At 47.0% G+C, this 27,012-nt stretch overlaps 1 protein-coding gene across 7 annotated transcripts in view; it reads left to right on the top strand.

Moving 5' to 3' along the window:
• Nucleotides 1-27,012, top strand: part of EPN1 (epsin 1) — a 237,911-nt gene that overhangs the window by 130,027 nt on the left and 80,872 nt on the right. For 2 of the 7 annotated variants that reach the window (XM_063942701.1, XM_063942705.1), the window contains exons 5-6: nt 16,267-16,403; nt 20,011-20,088. In XM_063942701.1, the coding sequence (XP_063798771.1) occupies nt 16,267-16,403; nt 20,011-20,088 (215 nt within the window). The remainder of the gene's footprint in view (nt 1-16,266; nt 16,404-20,010; nt 20,089-27,012) is intronic. The other 5 variants (XM_063942704.1, XM_063942706.1, XM_063942703.1 and 2 more) reach the window with 3 other exon arrangements.

Below are 27,012 nucleotides of genomic sequence, written 5' to 3'. Positions count from 1 at the left end.
CTCCCTGACTCTCCCCTGCAGTCCTGCACTACAGAAAAGGGTAAAAAAGAGAGGGGGGCACTAATTTGGCGCAGTAGTTTATACTAACAGCAGCTATAAAGGAAAAAACACATTTTATAGTGGTATTCCTGTATATATATAGCGCTCTGGTGTGTGCTGGCATACTCTCCCTCTGTCTCCCCAAAGGGCTAGTGGGGTCCTGTCCTCTATCAGAGCATTCCCTGTGTGTGTGCGGTGTGTCGGTACGATTGTGTCGACATGTTTGAGGAGGAAAATGAGATGGAGGCGGAGCAATTGCCTATTATACAGTTGTCACCCCCTGGGGAGTCGACACCTGAGTGGATGAGCTTGTGGAAGGAATTGCGTGACAGTGTCAGCTCCTTACGACAGACAGTTGACGACATGAGACAGCCGGCTACTCAGCTTGTGCCTGTCCAGGGGTCTCAAACGCCACCAGGGGCTTTAAAACGCCCGTTACCTCAAATGGCAGACACAGACACGGATACTGACTCCAGTGTCGATGATGAGGAGACAAACGTGACTTCCACTAGGGCCACACGTTACATGATTGAAGCAATGAAAAATGTATTGCATATATCTGATAATACAAGTACCACTAAAAAGGGTATTATGTTTGGTGAGAAAAAACTGCCTGTAGTTTTTCCTGTATCCGAGGAATTAAAGGAAGTGTGTGATGAGGCGTGGGTTTCCCCCGATAAAAAACTGATAATTCCTAAAAGGTTATTGGCATCGTACCCTTTCCCGCCAGAGGATAAGGCACGTTGCTAAACACCCCCTAGGGTGGATAAAGCGCTCACACGCTTGTCTAAACCGGTAGCACTACCCTCTCCTGATACGGCCGCCCTAAAGGAACCTGCCGATAGAAAGCTGGAGAATATCCTAAAATGTATATACTCTCACACGGGTGTTATACTGCGACCAGCAATCGCCTCAGCCTGGATGTGCAGTGCGGGCCTGGCGTGGTCGGATTCCCTGACTGAAAATATTGATACCCTAGATAGGGACAGTATATTATTGACTATAGAGCATTTGAAGGATGCATTTCTATATATGCGTGATGCACAGAGGGATGTTTGCCGACTGGCATCAAGAGTTAGCGCGCTGTCCATTTCTGCAATAAGAGGTTTATGGACGCGGCAGTGGTCAGGTGATGCGGATTCTAAAAGGCACATGGAAGTATTGCCTTATAAGGGGGAGGAGTTATTTGGGGTAGGTCTATCAGACCTGGTAGCCACGGCAACGGCTGGAAAATCCACATTTTTACCCCAGGTAGCTTCTCAACCTAAGAAGACGCCATATTATCAGGCGCAGTCCTTTCGGCCCCATAAGGGCAAGCGGGCAAAAGGCGCCTCATTTCTGCCCCGTGGCAGAGGGAGAGGAAAAAGGCTGCAACAAACAGCCAGTTCCCAGGAACAAAAGCCCTCTCCCGCCTCCGCAAAGTCCTCAGCATGACGCTGGGGCTTTACTAGCGGACTCAGGCACGGTGGGGGCCCGTCTCCAGAAGTTCAGTGCGCAGTGGGCCCACTCGCAAGTGGACCCCTGGATCCTTCAGGTGGTATCCCAGGGGTACAAATTGGAATTCGAGACGTCTCCCCCTCGCCGTTTTCTAAAGTCTGCTTTACCGACGTCTCCCTCAGACAGGGAAGCAGTATTGGAAGCCATTCACAAGCTGTATTCCCAGCAGGTGATAAGCAAGGTACCCCTCCTACAACAGGGAAAGGGGTACTATTCCACGCTATTTGTGGTACCGAAGCCGGACGGCTCGGTGAGACCAATTTTAAACCTAAAATCCTTGAACACTTACATACAAAGGTTCAAATTCAAGATGGAGTCACTCAGAGCAGTGATTGCAAACCTGGAAGAAGGGGACTATATGGTGTCTCTGGACATCAAAGATGCTTACCTACATGTCCCAATTTACCCTTCTCACCAAGGGTACCTCAGGTTTGTGGTACAGAACTGTCACTATCAGTTTCGGACGCTGCCGTTTGGATTGTCCACGGCACCCCGGGTCTTTACCAAGGTAATGGCCGAAATGATGATACTCCTTCGAAGGAAGGGAGTTTTAGTTATCCCTTACTTGGACGATCTCCTGATAAGGGCAAGATTCAGGGAACAGTTGGAAGTCGGAGTAGCACTATCTCAGATAGTGCTGCGCCAGCACGGTTGGATTCTCAATATTCCAAAATCGCAGCTGATCCCGACGACACGACTTCTATTCCTAGGGATGATCCTGGACACAGTCCAGAAAAAGGTGTTTCTCCCGGAGGAGAAAGCCAGGGAGTTATCCGAACTAGTCAGAAATCTCCTAAAACCAGGCCAAGTCTCAGTGCATCAATGCACAAGGGTCCTGGGAAAGATGGTGGCTTCTTACAAAGCAATCCCATTCGGCAGATTCCACGCAAGAACCTTCCAGTGGGATCTGCTAGACAAATGGTCCGGGTCGCATCTTCAGATGCATCAGCGGATAATCTTGGCACCAAGGACAAGGGTGTCTCTCCTGTGGTGGTTGCAGAGTGCTCATCTTCTAGAGGGCCGCAGATTCGGCATTCAGGACTGGGTCCTGGTGACAACGGATGCCAGCCTGAGAGGCTGGGGAGCAGTCACACAGGGAAGAAATTTCCAGGGCTTGTGGTCAAGCCTGGAGACATCACTTCACATAAATATCCTGGAGCTAAGGACCATCTACAATGCTCTAAGCCTAGCAAGACCTCTGCTTCAAGGTCAGCCGGTGCTGATCCAGTCGGACAACATCATGGCAGTCGCCCACGTAAACAGACAGGGCGGCACAAGAAGCAGGAGGGCAATGACAGAAGTTGCAAGGATTCTTCGCTGGGCGGAAAATCATGTGATAGCACTGTCAGCAGTGTTCATTCCGGGAGTGGACAACTGGGAAGCAGACTTCCTCAGCAGACACGACCTCCACCCGGGGGAGTGGGGACTTCACCCAGAAGTCTTCCACATGATTGTGAACCGTTGAGAAAAACCAAAGGTGGACATGATGGCGTCCCGCCTCAACAAAAAAACTAGACAGATATTGCGCCAGGTCAAGGGACCCTCAGGCAATAGCTGTGGACGCTCTGGTAACACCGTGGGTGTACCAGTCAGTGTATGTGTTCCCTCCTCTGCCTCTCATACCCAAGGTACTGAGAATCATAAGAAGGAGAGGAGTAAGAACTATACTCGTGGCTCCGGATTGGCCAAGAAGGACTTGGTACCCGGAACTTCAAGAGATGCTCACGGAGGACCCGTGGCCTCTACCTCTAAGAAAGGACCTGCTCCAGCAGGGACCCTGTCTGTTCCAAGACTTACCGCGGCTGCGTTTGACGGCATGGCGGTTGAACGCCGGATCCTGAAGGAAAAAGGCATTCCGGATGAAGTCATCCCTACCCTGATCAAAGCCAGGAAGGATGTAACCGTACAACATTATCACCGTATTTGGCGTAAATATGTTGCGTGGTGCGAGGCCAGGAAGGCCCCTACAGAGGAATTTCAACTGGGTCGTTTCCTGCATTTCCTGCAAACAGGACTGTCTATGGGCCTAAAATTAGGGTCCATTAAGGTTCAAATTTCGGCCCTGTCGATTTTCTTCCAGAAAGAACTGGCTTCAGTTCCTGAAGTTCAGACGTTTGTCAAGGGAGTACTGCATATACAGCCTCCTTTTGTGCCTCCAGTGGCACCTTGGGATCTCAATGTAGTTTTGGGGTTCCTAAAATCACATTGGTTTGAACCACTCTCCACTGTGGACTTAAAATATCTCACATGGATAGTGGTAATGCTGTTAGCCCTGGCTTCAGCCAGGCGTGTCTCAGAATTGGCGGCTTTATCCTATAAAAGCCCTTACCTAATTTTTCATACGGACAGGGCAGAATTGAGGACTCGTCCTCAATTTCTCCCTAAGGTGGTTTCAGCGTTTCACTTGAACCAGCCTATTGTGGTACCTGCGGCTACTAGGGACTTGGAGGACTCCAAGTTGCTGGACGTAGTCAGGGCCCTGAAAATATGTTTCCAGGACGGCTGGAGTCAGAAAATCTGACTAGCTGTTTATCCTGTATGCACCCAACAAGCTGGGTGCTCCTGCTTCTAAGCAGACTATTGCTCGTTGGATTTGTAGTACAATTCAGCTTGCACATTCTGTGGCAGGCCTGCCACAGCCAAAATCTGTAAAAGCCCATTCCACAAGGAAGGTGGGCTCATCTTGGGCGGCTGCCCGAGGGGTCTCGGCTTTACAACTTTGCCGAGCAGCTACTTGGTCAGGGGCAAACACGTTTGCAAAATTCTACAAATTTGATACCCTGGCTGAGGAGGACCTGGAGTTCTCTCATTCGGTGCTGCAGAGTCATCCGCACTCTCCCGCCCGTTTGGGAGCTTTGGTATAATCCCCATGGTCCTTACGGAGTTCCCAGTATCCACTAGGACGTCAGAGAAAATAAGAATTTACTTACCGATAATTCTATTTCTCGTAGTCCGTAGTGGATGCTGGGCGCCCATCCCAAGTGCGGATTGTCTGCAATACTTGTACATAGTTATTGTTACAAAAATCGGGTTATTATTGTTGTGAGCCATCTTTTCAGAGGCTCCTCTGTTATGCTGTTAACTGGGTTCAGATCACAGGTTGTACGGTGTGATTGGTGTGGCTGGTATGAGTCTTACCCGGGATTCAAAATCCTTCCTTATTGTGTACGCTCGTCCGGGCACAGTATCCTAACTGAGGCTTGGAGGATGGTCATGGGGGGAGGAGCCAGTGCACACCAGGTAGTCCTAAAGCTTTTACTTTTGTGCCCAGTCTCCTGCGGAGCCGCTATTCCCCATGGTCCTTACGGAGTTCCCAGCATCCACTACGGACTACGAGAAATAGAATTATCGGTAAGTAAATTCTTATTTTATATATATATATATATATATATATATATATATATATATATATATATATATATATATATATTTATTTCTCTGACGTCCTAGTGGATGCTGGGACTCCGTCAGGACCATGGGGAATAGCGGCTCCGCAGGAGACAGGGCACAAAATTTAAAAGTTTGACCACTAGGTGGTGTGTACTGGCTCCTCCCCCTATGACCCTCCTCCAAGCCTCAGTTAGGTTTTTGTGCTAGTCCGAGCAGGGTGCAATCTAGGTGGCTCTCCTAAAGAGCTGCTTAGAAAAAGTTTGTTAGGTTTTTTATTTTCAGTGAGTCCTGCTGGCAACAGGCTCACTGCTACGAGGGACTTAGGGGAGAAGAAGTGAACTCACCTGCGTGCAGGATGGATTTGCTTCTTAGGCTACTGGACACTAGCTCCAGAGGGACGATCACAGGTACAGCCTGGATGGGTCACCGGAGCCGCGCTGCCGACCCCCTTGCAGATGCCGAATAGAAAAGAGGTCCAGAAACCGGCGGCAGAAGACGTCTCTGTCTTCATGAGGTAGCGCACAGCACTGCAGCTGTGCGCCATTGCTCTCCGCACACTTCACACCAGCGGTCACTGAGGGTGCAGGGCGCTGGGGGGGGCGCCCTGGGCAGCAATGTAATATACCTATTCTGGCTAAAATATATCACATATAGCCCCTGGGGCTATATGGATGTATTTAACCCCTGCCAGGTTCCAAAAAAACCGGGAGAAGAAGCCCGCCGAAAAGGGTGCGGGGCCTATTCTCCTCAGCACACAGCGCCATTTTCCTGCCCAGCTCCGCTGCGAGGAAGGCTCCCAGGACTCTCCCCTGCACTGCACTACAGAAACAGGGTAAAAACAGAGAGGGGGGGCACTTATTGGCGATATTTATAATATTTGAGCTGCTATAAAGGGAACACACTTATTAAGGTTGTCCCTATATATATTTATAGCGCTTGGGTGTGTGCTGGCAAACTCTCCCTCTGTCTCCCCAAAGGGCTAGTGGGGTCCTGTCCTCTATCAGAGCATTCCCTGTGTGTCTGCTGTGTGTCGGTACGTGTGTGTCGACATGTATGAGGACGATGTTGGCGTGGAGGCGGAGCAATTGCCTGTAATGGTGATGTCACTCCCTAGGGAGTCGACACCAGAATGGATGGCTTTGTTTATGGAATTACGGGATAGTGTCAGCACGCTACAAAAGTCGGTTGACGACATGAGACAGCCGGCAAACCAGTTAGTACCTGTCCAGGCGTCTCAGACACCGTCAGGGGCTGTAAAACGCCCTTTACCTCAGTCGGTCGACACAGACCCAGACACTGACACTGAATCCAGTGTCGACGGTGAAGAAACAAACGTATTTTCCAGTAGGGCCACACGTTATATGATCACGGCAATGAAGGAGGCTTTGCATATCTCTGATACTGCAAGTACCACAAAAAGGGGTATTATGTGGGGTGTGAAAAAACTACCGATAGTTTTTCCTGAATCAGAGGAACTGAATGAAGTGTGTGATGAAGCGTGGGTTACCCCAGATAGAAAACTGCTAATTTCAAAGAAGTTATTGGCATTATACCCTTTCCCGCCAGAGGTTAGGGCGCGCTGGGAAACACCTCCTAGGGTGGATAAGGCGCTCACACGCTTATCAAAGCAAGTGGCGTTACCGTCTCCTGATACGGCCGCCCTCAAGGATCCAGCTGATAGGAGGCTGGAGAATACATTAAAAAGTATATACACACATACGGGTGTTATACTGAGACCAGCAATCGCCTCAGCCTGGATGTGCAGTGCTGGCGTGGCTTGGTCGGAGTCACTGTCTGAAAATATTGATACCCTGGATAGGGACAGTATTTTACTGACTATAGAGCAGTTAAAGGATGCATTTCTTTATATGCGAGATGCACAGAGAGATATTTGCACTCTGGCATCAAGAGTAAGTGCGATGTCCATATCTGCCAGAAGAAGTTTATGGACGCGCCAGTGGTCAGGTGATGCGGATTCCAAACGACATATGGAAGTATTGCCGTATAAGGGGGAGGAATTATTTGGGGTCGGTCTATCGGATCTGGTGGCCACGGCAACGGCCGGAAAATCCACCTTTTTACCCCAGGTCACCTCCCAGCAGAAAAAGCCGCAGGCTTTTCAGCCGCAGTCCTTTCGTTCCTATAAGAACAAACGAGCAAAAGGACATTCCTATTTGCCCCGAGGCAAAGGAAAGGGTAAGAGACTGCAACAAGCAGCTCCTTCCCAGGAGCAGAAGCCCTCCCCGGCTTCTACAAAGGCGTCAGCATGACGCTGGGACCTTACAAGCAGACTCAGGGGCGGTGGGGGGCCACCTCAAACATTTCAGCGCACAATGGGCTCACTCGCAGGTGGACCCCTGGATCCTGCAGGTAGTATCTCAGGGTTACAGGTTGGAATTCGAGAAGTCCCCTCCTCGCCGTTTCCTAAAGTCTGCTTTGCCAACGTCTCCCTCCGACAGGGCGACGGTATTGGAGGCCATTCACAAGCTGTATTCTCAGCAGGTGATAGTCAAGGTACCCCTCCTACAACAGGGACAGGGGTATTACTCCACGCTATTTGTGGTACCGAAGCCGGACGGCTCGGTAAGACCGATTCTAAATCTAAAAGCTCTGAACCTGTACATACAAAAATTCAAGTTCAAGATGGAGTCACTCAGAGCAGTGATAGCGAATCTGGAAGAAGGGGATTTTATGGTGTCCTTGGACATCAAGGATGCTTACCTTCATGTTCCAATTTGTCCTTCACACCAAGGGTACCTCAGGTTCGTGGTCCAAAACTGTCATTATCAGTTTCAGACGCTGCCGTTTGGATTGTCCACGGCACCACGGGTCTTTACCAAGGTAATGGCCGAAATGATGATCCTTCTTCGAAGAGAAGGCGTCTTAATTATCCCTTACTTGGACGATCTCCTGATAAGGGCAAGATCCAGAGAACAGCTGGAGGTCGGAGTAGCACTAACCCAAGTAGTGCTCCAACAACACGGGTGGATTCTGAATTTTCCAAAATCCCAACTGATCCCGACGACACGTCTGTTGTTCCTAGGGATGATTCTGGACACTGTTCAGAAAAAGGTATTTCTTCCGGAGGAGAAAGCCAGGGAGTTATCCGATCTAGTCAGGAACCTCCTAAAACCAGGAAAAGTATCTGTGCATCAATGCACAAGAGTCCTGGGAAAAATGGTAGCTTCTTACGAAGCGATTCCATTCGGCAGATTCCATGCACGAGTCAAGCCTGGAGACGTCTCTTCACATAAATATACTGGAGCTAAGAGCAATCTACAATGCTCTAAGCCTGGCAAAACCTCTGCTTCAGGGTCAGCCGGTGTTGATTCAGTCGGACAACATCACGGCAGTCGCCCACGTAAACAGACAGGGCGGCACAAGAAGCAGGAGGGCAATGGCAGAAGCTGCAAGGATTCTCCGCTGGGCAGAAAATCATGTGTTAGCACTGTCAGCTGTGTTCATCCCGGGAGTGGACAACTGGGAAGCAGACTTCCTCAGCAGACACGATCTGCACTCGGGAGAGTGGGGACTTCATCCAGAAGTCTTCCACATGATTGTGGTCCATTGGGAAAGACCAATGGTGGACATGATGGCGTCCCGCCTCAACAAAAAACTGGACAGGTATTGCGCCAGGTCAAGAGACCCTCAGGCAATAGCTGTAGACGCTCTGGTAACACCATGGGTGTACCAGTCAGTGTATGTGTTTCCTCCTCTGCCTCTCATACCAAAAGTACTGAGAATTATACGGCAAAGGGGAGTAAGAACGATACTCGTGGCTCCGGATTGGCCAAGAAGAACTTGGTACCCGGAACTTCAGGAGATGCTCACGGAAGATCCGTGGCCTCTACCTCTAAGACGGGACCTGCTTCAGCAGGGACCGTGTCTATTCCAAGACTTACCGCGGCTGCGTTTGACGGCATGGCGGTTGAACGCCGAATCCTAAGGGAAAAAGGCATTCCGGAAGAGGTCATCCCTACCCTGGTAAAAGCCAGGAAGGAGGTGACTGCACAACATTATCACCGCATTTGGAGAAAATATGTTGCGTGGTGTGAGGCCAGGAAGGCCCCGACGGAGGAATTTCAACTGGGTCGATTCCTACATTTCCTGCAAACAGGATTGTCTATAGGCCTCAAATTAGGGTCCATTAAGGTTCAAATTTCGGCCCTGTCGATTTTCTTCCAGAAAGAATTGGCTTCAGTTCCTGAAGTCCAGACTTTTGTAAAAGGAGTACTACATATACAGCCCCCGGTTGTGCCCCCAGTGGCACCGTGGGATCTTAATGTAGTTTTGGATTTTCTCAAATCCCATTGGTTTGAGCCACTCAAATCGGTGGATTTGAAATATCTTACATGGAAAGTAACCATGCTACTGGCCCTGGCTTCAGCCAGGAGAGTGTCAGAATTGGCGGCTTTATCGTATAAAAGCCCATATCTGATTTTCCATTCGGACAGGGCAGAACTGCGGACGCGTCCTCACTTTCTGCCTAAGGTGGTTTCAGCGTTTCACCTGAACCAGCCTATTGTGGTGCCTGCGGCTACTAGCGATTTGGAGGATTCCAAGTTGCTGGACGTTGTCAGAGCATTGAAAATATATATTTCAAGGACGGCTGGAGTCAGAAAATCTGACTCGCTGTTTATACTGTATGCACCCAACAAGCTGGGTGCTCCTGCTTCTAAGCAGACGATTGCTCGTTGGATTTGTAGCACAATTCAACTTGCACATTCTGTGGCAGGCCTGCCACAGCCTAAATCTGTCAAGGCCCATTCCACAAGGAAGGTGGGCTCATCTTGGGCGGCTGCCCGAGGGGTCTCGGCATTACAACTTTGCCGAGCAGCTACGTGGTCAGGGGAGAACACGTTTGTAAAATTCTACAAATTTGATACCCTGGCTAAGGAGGACCTGGAGTTCTCTCATTCGGTGCTGCAGAGTCATCCGCACTCTCCCGCCCGTTTGGGAGCTTTGGTATAATCCCCATGGTCCTGACGGAGTCCCAGCATCCACTAGGACGTCAGAGAAAATAAGATTTTACTTACCGATAATTCTATTTCTCGTAGTCCGTAGTGGATGCTGGGCGCCCATCCCAAGTGCGGATTGTCTGCAATACTTGTACATAGTTATTGTTACAAAAAAATCGGGTTGTTATTGTTGTGAGCCGTCTGTTCAGAGGCTCCTACGTTTGTCATACTGTTAACTGGGTTCAGATCACAAGTTGTACGGTGTGATTGGTGTGGCTGGTATGAGTCTTACCCGGGATTCAAAATCCTTCCTTATTGTGTACGCTCGTCCGGGCACAGTATCCTAACTGAGGCTTGGAGGAGGGTCATAGGGGGAGGAGCCAGTACACACCACCTAGTGGTCAAACTTTTAAATTTTGTGCCCTGTCTCCTGCGGAGCCGCTATTCCCCATGGTCCTGACGGAGTCCCAGCATCCACTACGGACTACGAGAAATAGATTTATCGGTAAGTAAAATCTTATTTTATATATATATATATATATATATATGTGTATATATATGTGTGTGTATATATATGTGTGTGTGTATATATATATATATATATATATATATATATATATATATATATATATATATATATATATAATTATAATGTGCATGTGTTTATATGTATTTATAATACTGCTGAAGAAATATTCTTCATTCTCATGTGCTGAACGCTCTGTTAGAGAAGGTCTGGGTTAGCCCTGACAAGATGATTTCAAATCCTCAAGAGGATTCCGATTGTCTTTTCTTTTCCCGCCACGGATAGAATTAAGTGGGTGTCACCCCCTGTTCTACATGGGGCCCTGTCACAAAGCCAGCAGGTCATATATATGAAGTTTTCGTTATATTCTAGTTGTGTCCACGCGTGCATTAGTTAGACCTGGCCATTACATGCGCATGGGGGAGTAGTAGTATTCAAAAATGGTCGGTTGCTTTGTCATCAGTTATAGATACCCTGGGGAGAGATGGGATACTCCTTACGTTGGGTCGTATCAAGAACGCTGCAGCATGCTTTCGTGTGACTGCAAGGGATTGAAGACTCTTGGGTTCGCGGGCCGATACCATGGCAGTTTCGGCTAGGAGGGCGTTGTGTATTCACCAATGCAATGCTGAGGCTGACTCTGAGAGGATATGGAGTCTCTTCCCGATGAAGGTGAAGCCCGGTTTGGTGACTACCTAGTTAATTTGATCTCGGCAGATGCCGCGGGTAAGTCTACCTTCTGGGCCTATGTTCCCTCACAACGGATGATGACGCATAATTGTCAGATGCAGTCATGTCTGAACGATAGATACGGATTCCCCCTTCTTTCCGGGGGGGCGTGCGGCGCCCTGGCCAGCTAAAAATCCTCAGTGTACACTGGCAAGAGGGGACATTAGTGCCAAGGCACTGTCCTAACCCCCGCCAGTATAATCATTTATTGAAATAAGCGGGACAGAAGCGCACCATTAAGGGGGCGGAGCTTCATCCTCACGCCATTTCCTCTCCTCAGGCTGCAGAGTAGCCGGTCCTTCCTCACACTGCTGACAAGTATCAGGGTGCAAAGGAGGGGGGGCACTGGACAATTGGTGCAATATACTTAATATTAAAAGCGCTACAGGTCTGGGGCATTTTGTAGTGTTTTCAGAAGCATCAATTTGGCGCTGGGTTGTGAGCTGGCAAATCCCCTCTGTGTCTCTCTGACAGACTTTACTGTGGGTCTGTCCCCTATATGCCCGGTGTGTCTGTGGGTGTTTGGTACACGTGTGTCGACATGTCTGAGGCTGAGTGCTCTTCCCAGGAGGAGCCTGTATTAGGGACACAAATGGCTGTGGGGGTGACCCTGTCGGCACCGCCGACTCCTGATTGGGTAAATGCTTTGAATGCTAATGTGGCTCTTATTAGTAAGAGATTAGATAAGTCTGAGTTTCGGACCCAGGCATGGAAGAAATCTGTGGAGGATATGTTATTACAAGTTCAGGACCCCTTGGGGTCATAAAAACGTACTTTTGCCCAGTTGGCAGACACTGGTACCGACACAGACACTGATTCCAGTGTCGACTATAGTGATTCCAGATTAGATCCAAAATTGGCAAAGAGCATTCAGTACATGATTGTGGCGGTTAAAGATGTATTACATATCACTGAGGACCCTGCTGTTCCTGATAAATGGGTCTGTTTGTATAAGGAAAAGAAACCTGAGATAATGTTTCCTCCCCCTCATGAACTGAACACTCTATTTGAAAAAGTCTGGGAAAGCCCTGACAGAAAGTTTCAGATTCCCAAAAAGGATTCTGGTGGCTTATCCGTTTCCCTCTGAGGATAGGGAAAAGTGGGAGTCACACCCCCCCTCCCCCCCCCCCCCCCCCCCCCATTGTAGACAAGGCCTTATCACGTTTGTCTAAAAAGGTGGCTCTCCCGTTACCTGGCATGGCAGCCCTTAAGGATCCTGCAGATCATAAGCAAGAAACTACGTTAAAATCCATTTATGCGACCACAGGTACGCTACTCAGACCTGTCATTGCACCTAGATAGGGATAGCATCCTCTTGCCACTGGGTTATATCAAGGACGCTGCAGCGTACATAAAGGAAACTGCGAGAGATATTGGCTTTTTGGGATCAAAGGCCAATGCCATGGCAGTCTCAGCTAGGCGAGCATTGTGGATTCACCAATGGAATGCTGACGCTGACTCCAAGAAAATTATGGAATCTCTACCATATTAAGGTGGTGCCTTGTTTGGTGACAGCCTCGCTGATTTGGTATCTACGGCTACCGCGGGTAAGTCATCCTTTTTTGCCTTATGTTCCTCCACTATAAAAGGAAACACACCACTATCAAATGCAGTCCTTTCGGCCCAATAAGTACAGAAAAGGGCGAGGTTCTTCCTTCCTTGCTACTAGAGGAAGGGGAAGAGGTAAAAGATCACCAGCCTTGTCTGGTTCCCAGGAGCAGAAGTCCTCCCCGGCTTCTGCCAACTCCACCGCATGACGCTGGGGCTCCTCTGCGGGATTCCGCACCGGTGAGGGGCACGTCTAAAACTCTTCAGTCAGTTCTGGTTTCGTTCAGACCTGGACCCATGGTACAAACTGGAGTGTCAAGACGTTCCCCCCTCGCCGATTTTTCAAATCGGCCTTACCAGCTTCTCTTCCGGACAGGGAGGTAGTATGCGACGCAGTACAAAAGTTGTGTCAAAATCAGGCCATCGTCATTGTTCCCCCGTCAGAACAGGGAGAAGGCTTTTATTCAAGCTTGTCCATGTTCCCGAAGCCGGACGGCGCAGTCAGACCAATCCTAAACCTAAAATCCCTCAATTTCTACTAAATAAATTAAAATTCAAGATGGAGTCTGTCCGAGCAGTGATCTCCAGTCTGGAGGAAGGGGATTTTATGGTGTCGGTGGACATAAAGGATGCCTATTTACATGTTCCCATTTATCCTCCGCATCAGGCTTACCTGAGGTTTGCAATTCAGGATTGTCATTACCAATTTCAGACGTTGCCGTTTGGTCTGTCCACGGCTCAGAGGATTTTCACCGAAGTGATGGCGGAAATGATGGTTCTTCTTCGCGAGCAAGGAGTCACGATCTCCTGATAAAGGTGAGATCCAAGGACCAGTTGGTGCAAAACATTGCTCTCTCTCTCTGACAGTTCTTCAACAACATGGTTGGCTTCTAAACTTGCCAAAATCACAGTTGATTCCGACGACGCGGTTGTCGTTTTTGGGAATGATACTGGAATACTCCTGTTTTCCAAGACCAGAATCTCACTCCTGTGGTGGCTGCACAGCTCTCACCTCCTAGAGGGGTGCAGGTTCGGGATCCAGAACTGGATCCTAGTAACCACGGATGCAAGTCTCCGAGGCTGGGGAGCAGTCACACAAGGGGAAAACTTCCAAGGAAGATGGTCAAGCCAGGAAACTTGTCTCCACATAAATGTTCTGGAGTTAAGGGCCATTTACAACGGCCTTCTACAAGCGGAACATCTTCTTCGCAATCTGCCCGTACTGATGCAGTCGGACAATGTAACAGCAGTAATGTACATAAACCGCCAGGGCGGAACAAAAAGCAGAGCGGCAATGGCAGAAGCCACAATGGTTCTCCGCTGGGCGGAAAAGCATGCAAGCACTCTGTCAGCGATCTTCATTCCAGTAGTGGACAACTGGGAAGCAGACTTCCTCAGCAGACACGATCTCCATCCTGGAGAGTGAGGCCTCCATCGAGAGGTCTTCACAGAAATGACAAGTCATTGGGGAATTCCTCAAGTAGACATGATGGCATCTCGTCTCAACAAGAAGCTTCAGAGATATTGTTCCAGGTCGAGGGACCCTCAAGCAATAGCAGTGGATGCACTGGTGACACCATGGGTGTTTCAGTCGGTGTATGTATTCCCTCCACTTCCTCTCATTCCAAAAGTTCTAAAGATCATAAGAAGAACAAAGATACAAGCGATCCTCATTGTGGATGCGGGCCTAAAGTTGGGCTCAATTAAGGTACAGATTTCAGCCTTATCGGTTTTCTTTCAAAAACAATTGGCCTCCCTTCCAGAAGTTCAGACTTCGTGAAAGGTGTGTTGCACATCCAACCTCCATTTGCGCCCCCAGTGGCACCATGGGATCTTAACGTGGTGTTGCAGTTCCTTCAATCACATTGGTTTGAACCTTTACAGAAAGTGGGGTTGAATTTGCTCACTTGGAAAGTGGTCATTCTGTTGGCCTTGGCATCCGCAAGGCGGGTGTCTGAGTTAGCGGCCTTGTCTCACAAGAGCCCTTATTTGATCTTCCATGAAGATAGAGCAGAGTTGAGGACTCGTCCGCAATTTCTGCCGAAGGTGGTTTCATCTTTCCACATGAACCAACCTATTGTGGTGCCAGTGGCTACTGACGCCTTAATTGAATCAAAGTCTCTGGATGTGGTCAGAGCTTTGAAAATTTATCTCGCCAGAACGGCTCAGGTTAGGAAAACAGAGGCTCTGTTTGTCCTGTATGCTCCCAACAAGATTGGGTGTCCTGCTTCCAAGCAGACCATTGCACGCTGGATCTGTAATACGATTCCGCATGCTCATTCCACGGCTGGATTGCCGTTAATGAAATCGGTGAAGGCCCATTCTACTAGAAAGGTGGGCTCCTCCTGGGCGGCTGCCCGGGGGGGTCTCGGCATTGCAACTTTGCCGAGCAGCTACTTGGTCGGGTTCAAACACTTTTGCAAAGGTTTTACAAGTTTGATACCCTGGCCGATGATGACCTCAAGTTTGGTCAATCGGTGCTGCAGCGTCATCTGCACTCTCCCGTCCATTCAAGAGCTTTGGTATAACCCCATAGTTCTAATGGTGATCCCAGCATCCTCTAGGACGTATGAGAAAATAGGATTTTAATACCTACCGGTAAATCCTTTTCTCTTAGTCCGTAGAGGATGCTGGGTGCCCGTCCCAGTGCGTACTGTATCTGCAGTTATTAGTTGTGGTTACACACATGTTATGTTACGTTTATAGTCAGCCTGTTGCTGAAATTGGTCATGCCGTTGGCTTGTGTTCTGTTGAATGCCACGTTGTGCGGCATGCATGAGGTGTGAGCTGGTATGAATCTCACCTTAGTTTAACAATAAATCCTTTCCTCGAAATGTCCGTCTCCCTGGGCACAGTTCCTATAACTGGAGTCTGGAGGAGGGGCATAGGGGGAGGAGCCAGTTCACACCCTTTGAAAGTCTTAAAGTGCCCATGTCTCCTGCGGATCCCGTCTATACCCCTTGGTTCTAATGGTGACCCCAACATCCTCTACGGACTAAGAGAAAAGGATTTACCGGTAGGTATTAAAATCCTATTTTTGCAGCAAGCGTTAATTATTATTATTTTTTTCTCTATAATACATGATTTTCACGGGTTGTCTTCTGTTTGCCGGCGGTCGGGCTCCCGGCGCTCAGTATACCGGCGCCGGGAGCCCGACAGCCGGCATACCGACACTTATTTTCCCTCGTGGGGGTCCACGACCCCCATAGAGGGAGAATAAATAGCGTGGCGAGCGCAGCGAGCCCGCAAGGGGCTCATTTGCGCTCGCCAAGCTGTCGGTAAGCCGGCGGTCGGGCTCCCGGCGCCGGGATGCTGGTCGCCGGGAGCCCGACCGCCGGCCAGCCGTAGTGAACCCGATTTTCACCATGGAGCAAAGCAAGGGGGACATGCCTTCTAAAGAGTGGGAAAGTTGCCCAGTCATATTCTACCCATCATTTTATAGAATTTACTTTGATAAATGCTTTTGTCTTTACGTAACAATTGTGAATTTAAACCTAAAACGTAAAGTTTGCGTGGAGGGGCCACTTTTGGACAACATTCATAATGCAACCATTATACAATGTTAATGTTTTCTTACAGCATCTTCAGCATCGTCAACGGTGAATCCAGCAACAGAAGCCGAGCAGGCCTGGCCTCAGAGCAGTGGAGAGGAAGAACTTCAGCTCCAGCTAGCTCTGGCCATGAGCAAGGAAGAAGCGGAGCAGGTAAGAGCAAAGGTAAATCCAAAGGGGGGGATCCTGGGTTAAAAAAAAAAATAAAAATAAAAATTTACATTTTTGAATCTTGCTAATTGCTTACAATTTGAAACCATAATGTTTCAAAGAAAGTTGTGTTTGATTTCTTTTTTTTAATGTTTTTGTACAGTTTTATTGTTACAATTCATTTTAGTACACAAGATAAAAAAAAATATATTTTTTTTTTCAGACATCGGTCACAATTCAGATGGAAACATTGCTCAAAGGTGCAAATCTTCTCAAAAATCACATCAGACACGTGCTTGTCTAATTGCACAAGACTGATAAAAGATAATGGATGACTGGCTACTATGTCTTTAGTTCATATTTGCACATTTGAGAAATGAGTGGATAACCATCCATGACTTTAATAATCAATGTGGTTTATAGAATGTTTCTTAATGATGCAATATAACAACAGTAAAGTAGTGTTTGTTTTTACTAAGGTGTGTTTTTTGCATTCTCAAAAAAAAAAAAAAAAACGTTTTTCTTACCCAGAAATACAACCAATGCTGCTTGCTGCAGGTAGCTAGAGGGCCTTGCACTCCTGGCCATGGGGTGTGTTTTCCACCTAAACAAAAATGTAACGCCAAAAAACCTTACGCGGAAGATGCTGTATATAGAAAAGCGTCTCACACCTGGAGACGAAAGAAAAGGCGCACTGATGGCATGCAGTGGGGTGAACAGAAGGGAATGGAGACCTGCCCGTATGAGATTTTTATAGCACGTGAAAAGACTGGATAGTTGGAAAGGTAAAACATGAATAAGAGTAGGTAGAGGGGGCAGTGCTGAGTTGAGAGCAGGGCGGTTTTCATGAAAAGGTGTGTTTTTTAGGGTTTGTTCGTAAGCATGGAGGCTGGTAGAAAGCAAGACTTGGTAAGGCAGTGAGTTCCAGGAGGGGGTTGACCAGAGTGAAAGTAAGGTGGAGGAGGGTTAAGATTTTGACCTGCATTCTAAGGGTGAAGTAGAGACCATGGAGCCAGTTGCTGCGTGGCTATTCTAAGCTGTGGGAGAAGTAAATGGGTTGAGCAGCAGCGTTAAGGATAGTATTAAGGTTGAGAAAGGTGTAAGGAGGCTAGAGAGGAGGAGGTTACAATAGCCCTGGTGAGACATACGTGCATGAACTACAGTTTTTATAGCATCAGGGGTGAGAGAGGGCCTGATGCTAGAGATGTTGCAGGAGTTGAGGTGGCAATATTAAGCGTTTGTCCGTTTTGTTGGGAGGGAATGAGAGGGAGGAGTCAATGATAAAACCCAGGCTGCGGACTTGAGGTATAGTGGAGATTGTGATGTCAGCATAGCGATGGAGAGGTGGGGCATCATGTAGATCCTGTTGGGAACAGGAAGTTCAATTTTAGTCATGTTAAGTTCTAGAACATTCAGAAAAGCAGTTAGAACAATGAGAGAGAATGGTGGGTGAGAGGTTCAGGAAAGAGAGGTAAATTTGATTGTCATCAGTGCACAATGATGAGATTGTAGACAGGAGGAGATGACCTGTGCAAGAGAGGAAATGTAGGGTGAGAAGAGTAGGGGGCCATAAATAGACCCTTGGGGACACACGAGATGTATTTTATCAAAAGATAAAAACTCGGGCGCTACTATGAGATGCTACTCCACTGGTAGCTACTATAACAGAGAATAGTCAGTTCTCAGAAAATATATAAAGAATATATCACAAGCAGCAGCGCTTAAGTATTAAGATTATACGAGATCACACAATATGAGTATGATTCACACAAGTTAATACACAATGAACAATTTAAAAGACTACTTTAAAATTGCATAATTGGTTCTTCAGGACCCTTAATATACCCATACAGTTTATGGAACCATTTGGCAATGCTTGTTCCTATTTTAATGGCCAGTTTTTTCTGGACCTTATCAGCAAAATTCTCGATACACAGGTGGTTTCAGGGTAACGTTACCACACTTGTACCGCTGGAGGATTATTAGGCAGCTTTATCTGAATATTCCTTGGATAGACAGTCCTCACTATGTTTTGCGGTGTCCAATCTCCAATCTCGGCTTTAGAAGATAGAGTTCTTAAAGGTATCCAGAAATAAGTCCAATATTGGTCCAAGCGATGAAAATGATGTTCCTGATTGACTTCAGTGCATTTCTCCCCTGCAGTCTGTTGCAGCTGGAGGTATGTAACCTACCAAAAAAAAAAGCTTCCATAGACTATGGGTATATTGAGGGTCCTGGAGAACCAATTATGCAATTTTAAAGTATATGTCTTTTAAATTGTTCATTGTGTATTAGATTGTGTGAATCATACTTATATTGTGTGATCTCGTATAATCTTAATACTTAAGCGCTGCTGCTTGTGATATATCCTTGGGGACACAGGTGGAGTAAGATGGTGAGGAGGTCAGAATGGAAAAGGAGCTGTTAGAAAGGTAGTATTTCTACCATGAGAGGAAAGTATCTCGGAGAATAATGGACCTGAGGCTTTCAAGGACTGGGTTGTCATCCATATCAATGCAGCAGATAAATCAAGGAGGATGAGGAGAGAGAAGTGATGGTAAGAAAGTCGTTGGTGAGAGTTGGTTGATGTAAAGCCCAAAAGTCTGCAGGTATTGACAACATGAGCTCCAAACACAGATTTTTATTTTTTAGCTTTCTTCTATTTGATGCTTTACTTACCCTTTCAGTGTACCAACATTGTTTTGTTTGTGCAGGACCTTTTCTCAAGTTATCAAGCATTATCTTGATTAAATCTGTATTTCTTCTGTGTAAAGGTTTTCTGCAGCTGATTACCATACAGTAGCTCCAGTTGAAGGTCAGAGTCTCAAGAGTTGCCCACATAAAGAACCAATTTCATTTTATACTAGGCTTCATATGGCACTACAGCACCACACCTAGCTGGAAGTTATCTGTAGAAATTATGCCCAACGGAAAAATTACCATGGTCTTCCTATTTTGGACCAGCCGAAGAAACCTCCTCCCACACACAGCTCCACCCAATATCATGAACTTTGTGTCCTTCTCCCCTTACCTACCATTGCCAGCATGTGCCATTTGTTGCTGAGAATTTTTTTTCCCTTTCTTGATTTATATTTTAACAGGTTTTATTCTTGGTTCTTATTAGTTGGTTTTTATGGCCACAGTATCCCCAGCTTCAGCACATTTAGTTTTTGCAGTGCATTTTGAATTTAACATACTTGTGTGGTTCAAAGGCATGCAATGTCATAGTTATGTGAAAAACAACGTCCTAATTGGTTGTCTTGTCTTTATGTTGGTGAAACAGATGCCAAGGCTGTTATGCTCTATAAGAGTATCCAAGTGTTTGGCAATTTTAAGACCGGTCTATTTCTCTCATATATTCTAATGAACTTGACGAAATCTGCATTTCATGCAATGCAAATATCTGCTATTTACAGGACATACACAAATCATGTTTATTTTGCAATTCTAGATCCATATTGAGATCTGAAGCTGTGGTATATATGGCTGTATATGGTCTTTTATCTCTTATCTGTCTTCATCTGCCTTCCTACCATCCATGTTTTTTTTTGGTTCTCCCCCTTTCCCTTCCCTTCCCTACCATGCTGGTGTCTTGTGCTTTTATTTTGTTTTTCTTTCCCAGCCCCCTCCTGTTGCTGTGTCCGAAGAGGAATTGCAGCTTCAGCTTGCACTTAGCTTGAGCAAAGAGGAACACGACAAGGTAGAGCTGATGAGTTTTGTACCAGAACAAAACTATAATTATAATGGCAATTATAACAAATCAGTCCCTTGACAGCAGTCCTTTTGTCTTGCTGCTTTTTCTGCTTTTTTTTTTTTTTTTTTAAATGAGGGAGAGGATGAAGGTGGGGTGCTAATTAACCTCCACTAACCCTTTTTGCTTCACTACGCTGACCACTTGCTTGGATTGAGAGTTGGAGAAAAGATCATGATTTCCATTTCCCAGTAAACCATATATTTTACTGGTTTACAAAAAGTTCTTTATGAATAAACCATATAGATTCAAACTATAGATTACCAGCCTACTATAGTTTCCTACCTTTTTTTAAAAAAATTAGCATTTGCTTTTTTCGGAAAACGAGACATTGGGCCTTATTTAGAGATGAGCGTAAAATGCGGTTGAACCTAACAAAAAAAATCATAAATCCCAATTTTTCACAGTTGTCTGCAAACGCAAGTTCTGCGTAGGAAGCAAATGCACTTCCCAGCCACAACAAGTAACTGGAGCAAATGCGACTGTAATATGAAAGGAGATGTGCTTTCACGGTGTGCACAAAAGTTGCTAAACAAATTCAGTACACTATTAATCCTCACTGCAGTAAATGGTTGGAGAGTATAGATAATACCCAAATAGCTTGAAGCCTATTACATGCAAATTGAACAATGCAAAAATAAAATTGTAACTTTTTGTTTTTGTAAAGTGCTTTTTAATAAATATGTAGCTTTCTTCTCAAACGTCATTGGTTTACAACTTGCCCCATGGTTAGAGTATCTGCTGGTCATGTACCTCCAGAGCAGGAGCAGTTTTTCTTTTGACTGCCATCTAAGACTCATTTAACATAAATGTGCGCTTACTGAAATTGTGTCTACACGCCCCTCCAACCCTCATTCCGGCTCCCCTTTTCATAGGATGTCTTAAGTTCAGCTTGCTTGAAAAAAATAAATGATGCACACTACGAGAAAAAGTAGTTGTGGCCAAAAAAGCAGCAAGTTGCGCTTACGTTCAACTTTGAATAAGGTCCATGGTCTTTTGCTTGAAGGAATTCTACAAATTTTTCATATCACACATACATAACTTTAGTTAATATGATTAAAAAAATGAACATACTTTTCCACTACTATCGTACATTAAATATTAGTAGATAAGTAAAATCATATAGTTGAAATAAACATATATATATTATGTACTATATAACCTCAGAAATTGGTTCAGTTTTTCTACCTCAATAAACTCACATCTCTCAGACTTTTTATTCACGTTTTAACTACAATTATGTTTTTGATTTTGCAGACTTATAACAAAAATAACTTTTGATTGCTGTTTGCATTAACCTTACTTTAAAATGATATGAACTTTTATTCTCCAGTTCCCAAAATAGCTCTGCTTTGTCTTGTTTTTGTTTTGAAATTTTTTTAATTAATAAATGTGCCTTTGATTTGCTGTATATTGCACTTTCTCTATCGTCCTTGTGGATGCTGGGGTTCCTGAAAGGACCATGGGGAATAGCGGCTCCGCAGGAGACAGGGCACAAAAAGTAAAGCTTTCCGATCAGGTGGTGTGCACTGGCTCCTCCCCCTATGACCCTCCTCCAGACACCAGTTAGATTTTTGTGCCCGGCCGAGAAGGGTGCAATCTAGGTGGCTCTCCTAAAGAGCTGCTTAGAGAAAGTTTAGCTTAGGTTTTTTATTTTACAGTGAGTCCTGCTGGCAACAGGATCACTGCAACGAGGGACTTAGGGGAGAAGGAGTGAACTCACCTGCGTGCAGGATGGATTGGCTTCTTGGCTACTGGACATCAGCTCCAGAGGGACGATCACAGGTACAGCCTGGATGGTCACCGGAGCCGCGCCGCCGGCCCCCTTGCAGATGCTGAAGTAAGAAGAGGTCCAGAATCGGCGGCTGAAGACTCCTGCAGTCTTCTAAAGGTAGCGCACAGCACTGCAGCTGTGCGCCATTTTCCTCTCAGCACACTTCACACGGCAGTCACTGAGGGTGCAGGGCGCTGGGAGGGGGGCGCCCTGGGAGGCAAATGAAAACCTTTTTTGGCGAAAAATACCTCACATATAGCCCCCAGAGGCTATATGGAGATATTTAACCCCTGCCAAGATTCACTAAATAGCGGGAGACGAGCCCGCCGAAAAAGGGGCGGGGCCTATCTCCTCAGCACACAGCGCCATTTTCTCTCACAGAAAGCCTGGAGAGAAGGCTCCCAGGCTCTCCCCTGCACTGCACTACAGAAACAGGGTTAAAACAGAGAGGGGGGGCACTGATTTTGGCGATATTGAGATATATATAAAGATGCTATAAGGGAAAACACTTATATAAGGTTGTCCCTATATAATTATAGCGTTTTGGTGTGTGCTGGCAAACTCTCCCTCTGTCTCCCCAAAGGGCTAGTGTGGGTCCTGTCCTCTGTCAGAGCATTCCCGGTGTGTGTGCTGTGTGTCGGTACGTGTGTGTCGACATGTATGAGGACGATGTTGGTGAGGAGGCGGAGAAATTGCCTGTAATGGTGATGTCACTCTCTAGGGAGTCGACACCGGAATGGATGGCTTATTTAGGGAACTACGTGAGAATGTCAACACGCTGCAAGGTCGGTTGACGACGTGAGACGGCCGACAAACTATTAGTACCGGTCCAGGCGTCTCAGAAACACCGTCAGGGGCGTTAAAAACGCCCATTTACCTCAGTCGGTCGACACAGACACAGACACGGACACTGAATCCAGTGTCGACGGTGAATAAACAAACGTATTTCTCATTAGGGCCACACGTTAAGGGCAATGAAGGAGGTGTTGCATATTTCTGATACTACAAGTACCACAAAAAAGGGTATTATGTGGGAGTGAAAAAACTACCTGTAGTTTTTCCTGAATCAGATAAAATAAAATGAAGTGTGTGATGATGCGTGGGGTTACCCCGATAGCAAATATTGGCGTTATACCCTTTCCCGCCAGAAATTAGGGCGCGTTGGGAAACACCCCTTAGGGTGATAAGGCGCTCACACGCTTATCAAGTGGCGTTACCGTCTCCAGATACGGCCGCCCTCAAGGAGCCAGCTGATAGGAAGCTGGAAAGATATCCTAAAAAGTATATACACACATAAGGTGGTTATACTGCGACCAGCGATCGCCATCAGCCTGGAGATGCAGTGCTGGGTTGGCTTGGTCGGATTCCCTGACTGAAAATATTTTATTCATATAGAGCATTTAATAGGATGCATTCTATATATATGTACGTGAGATGCACAGAGGGATATTTGCTCTCTGGCATCAAGATAAGTACGTTGTCCATATCACCCAGAAGATGTCATGGACACGACAGTGGTCAGGTGATACAGATCCCATACGGCACATGGAAGTATTGCCGTATAAAGGGAAGGAGTTAGTTGGGGTCGGTCCATCGGACCTGGGGACCACGGCAACAGCTGGGAAATCCAACCTTTTTACCCCAAGTTACATCTCAGCTGAAAAAGACACCGTCTTTTCAGCCTCAATCCTTCCTTTCCCATGAGGGCATGCAGGCAAAAGGCCAGTCATATCTGCCCAGACATAGAGGTAAGGGAAGTAGACTGCAGCAGGCAGCCCCTTCCCAGGAAAAGAAGCCCTCCACCGCGTCTGCCAAGTCCTCAGCATGACGCTGGGGCCGTGCAAGCGGACTCAAGGTGGGGGGGTAGTCTCAAGAGTCTCAGCGCGCAGTGGGATCACTCGCAGGTTGACCCCTAGATAGTACAAGTATTATCCCAGGGGTACAGATTGGAGAGTCGAGACATCTTCTCCTCGCAGGTTTCTGAAGTCTGCTTTACCAACGGCTCCCTCCGACAGGGAGGCAGCATTGGAAACAATTCACAAGCTGTATATCCAGCAGGTGATAAATCAAAGTACCCCTCCTACAACAAGGAAAAGGGTATTATTTTTCCACACTATATTGTGGTACTGAAGCCAGACGGCTTGGTGAGACATAGTCTAAACTGAAATCTTTGAACACTTACATAAAAGGTTCAAATCGAGATGGAGTCACTCAGAGCAGTGATAGCGAACCGGAAAAAAGGGGACTATATGGTGTCCCTGGACATCAAGGATTACCTCCATGTCCAAATTTGCCCTTCTCAACAAGGGTACCTCTGGTTCGTGGTACAGAACTGTCAATATCAGTTTCAGACGATGCCGTTTGAATTATCCACGGCACCCCGGGCCTTTTACCACGGTAATGGCCGAAAAGATGTTTCTTCAAAGAAAAAAGGCATCTAAATTATCCCTTACTTGGACGATATCCTGAAAAGGGCAAGTTCCAGAGAACAGTTGGAGGTCGGAAGAGCACTATCTAAAGTAGTTCTACGACAGCACGACTGGATTCTAAATATTCCAAGAATCGCAGCTGTTTTCCGACGATACGTCTGCTGTTCCTAGGAATGATTCTGGGCATAGTCCAGAAAAAGGTGTTCCTCCGGGAGGAAAAAGCCAAGGAGTTATTCGACCTAGTCAGAAACCTCCTAAAACCAGGCCAAGTATCAGTGCATCAATGCACAGGAGTCCTGGGAAAAATGGTGGCTTCTTACGAAGCGATTCCATTCGGCAGATCTCAGGGGATTTGCTGGACGAATGGTCCGGATCGCATTTTCAGATGCATCAGCGGATAATCCTGTCTCCAAGGACAAGGGTGTCTCTTCTGTGGGGGCTGCAGAGTGCTCATCTTTTAGAGGGCAGCACACTCAGCATTCAGGACTGTGTTCTGGGGACCACGGATACCAGCCTGAGAGGCTGGGGAGTAGTCACACAGGGAAAAAATTTCCAAGGAAGTGTGGTCAAGTCTGGAGACTTCTCTCCACATGAATATACTGGAGCTAAGGGCAATTTACAATGCTCTGAGCCTAGGAAGACTCCTGCTTCAAAGTCAACCGGTGCTGATCCAGTAGGACATCATCATGGCGGTCGCCCACGTTATCAGACGGGGCGACACAAGAAGCAGGAGGGCAATGACAGCAAGGATTCTTCGCTGGGCGGAAAATCATGTGATAACACTGTCAGCAGTGTTCATTCCGGGAGTGGGCAACTGGGAAGATTTCCTCAGCATAAATGAATTCCACCCGGAAAAGTGGAAACTTAATCTGGAAGTTTCCACATGATTGTAAACCGTTGGGAAAAACCAAAGGTGGTTATGATGGCGTCCCACCTGAAGCGCCAGGTCAAGAGACACTCAGGCAATAGCTGGGACGCTCTGGTAACACCGTCGGTGTACCAGTCGGTGTATGTGTTCCATCCTCTGCTTTTCATACCCAATGTATTGAAAATGATAGGAAGGAGAGGAGTAAGAACTATACTCGTGGCTCCGGTTTGGCCAAGAAGGACTTGGTTCCCGGAACTTCAAGAGATACTAAGAAGGGTCTTGATTCGGCAAGAACCGTGTCTGTTCCGGGACTTACCGCAGCTGCGTTGACGCCAAGGCGGGTGAACGCCGGATCCTAAGGGAAAGAGGCATTCCGGAAGAGGTCATCCCTACCCTGGTCAGAGCCAGGAAGGAGGTGACCGCACAACATTATCACCACTTAGGTGAAAATATGTGCCAGGGTGTGAGTCCAGGAAGGCTCCACGGAAGAATTTCAACTAGGTTAATTTCTACATTTCCTGCAAACAGGAGTGTCTATGGGTCTCAAATTGGGTCCATTAAGGTTCAAATTTCGGCCTGTTGATTTTCTTCCAGAAAGAAATTGGCTTCAGTTCCTGAAGTCCAGAAGTTGTTAAGGGAGTACTGCATATACAGCCCCTTTGATGTCTCCAGTGGCACTGGGCGATCTCAACGTAGTTTTGGGATTCCTAAAAAATCACATTGGTTTAAACAACTCAAATCTGTGGATTTGATATATCTCACATGGAAAATGACCATGCTGTTGGTCCTGGCCTCGGCCAGGCGAGTGTCAGAATTGGCGGCTTTATCTCACAAAGCCATATCTGATTGTCCATTCGGACAGAGCAAAGCTGCGGACTCGTCCCCAGTTTCTCCTTAAGGTGGTGTCAGCGTTTCACCTGAACCAGCTTATTGTGGTACCTGCGGCTACTAGGGACTTGGAGGACTCCAAGTTGCTGGATGTTATCAGGGCCCTGAAAATATAGTTTCCAGGTTGGCTGGAGTCAGGAAATCTGACTTGCTGTTTATCCTGTATGCACCCAACAATGCTGGGTGCTTCTGCTTCTAAGCAGTCGATTGCTCGTGGGATTGGTAGCACAATTCAACTTGCACATTCTGTGGCAGGCCTGCCACAGTCTAAATCTGTTAAGGCCCATTCCACAAGGAATGTGGGTTCATCTTGGGCGGCTGCCCGAGGGGTCTCGGCATTACAACTTTGCCGAGCAGCTACGTGGTCGGGGGAGAACACGTTTGTAAAATTCTACAAATTTGATACCCTGGCAAAAGAGGACCTGGAGTTCTCTCATTCGGTGCTGCAGAGTCATCCGCACTCTCCCGCCCGTTTGGGAGCTTTGGTATAATCCCCATGGTCCTTTCAGGAACCCCAGCATCCACAAGGACGATAGAGAAAATAAGAATTTACTTACCGATAATTCTATTTCTCGGAGTCCGTAGTGGATGCTGGGCGCCCATCCCAAGTGCGGATTGTCTGCAATACTTGTACATAGTTATTGCTAACTAAATCGGGTTATTGTTGTTGTGAGCCATCTTTTCAGAGGCTCCGCTGTTATCATACTGTTAACTGGGTTCAGATCACAGGTTGTACAGTGTGATTGGTGTGGCTGGTATGAGTCTTACCCGGGATTCAAAATTCCTCCCTTATTGTGTACGCTCGTCCGGGCACAGTACCTAACTGGAGTCTGGAGGAGGGTCATAGGGGGAGGAGCCAGTGCACACCACCTGATCGGAAAGCTTTACTTTTTGTGCCCTGTCTCCTGCGGAGC

The sequence above is a fragment of the Pseudophryne corroboree genome, chromosome 10, assembly GCF_028390025.1.
Source record: "Pseudophryne corroboree isolate aPseCor3 chromosome 10, aPseCor3.hap2, whole genome shotgun sequence".
Taxonomy (NCBI): Eukaryota; Metazoa; Chordata; class Amphibia; order Anura; family Myobatrachidae; genus Pseudophryne; species Pseudophryne corroboree.
The sequence above is the reverse complement of the archived record's forward strand: the minus strand, read 5'-3'. Positions and strand labels throughout refer to the sequence as shown.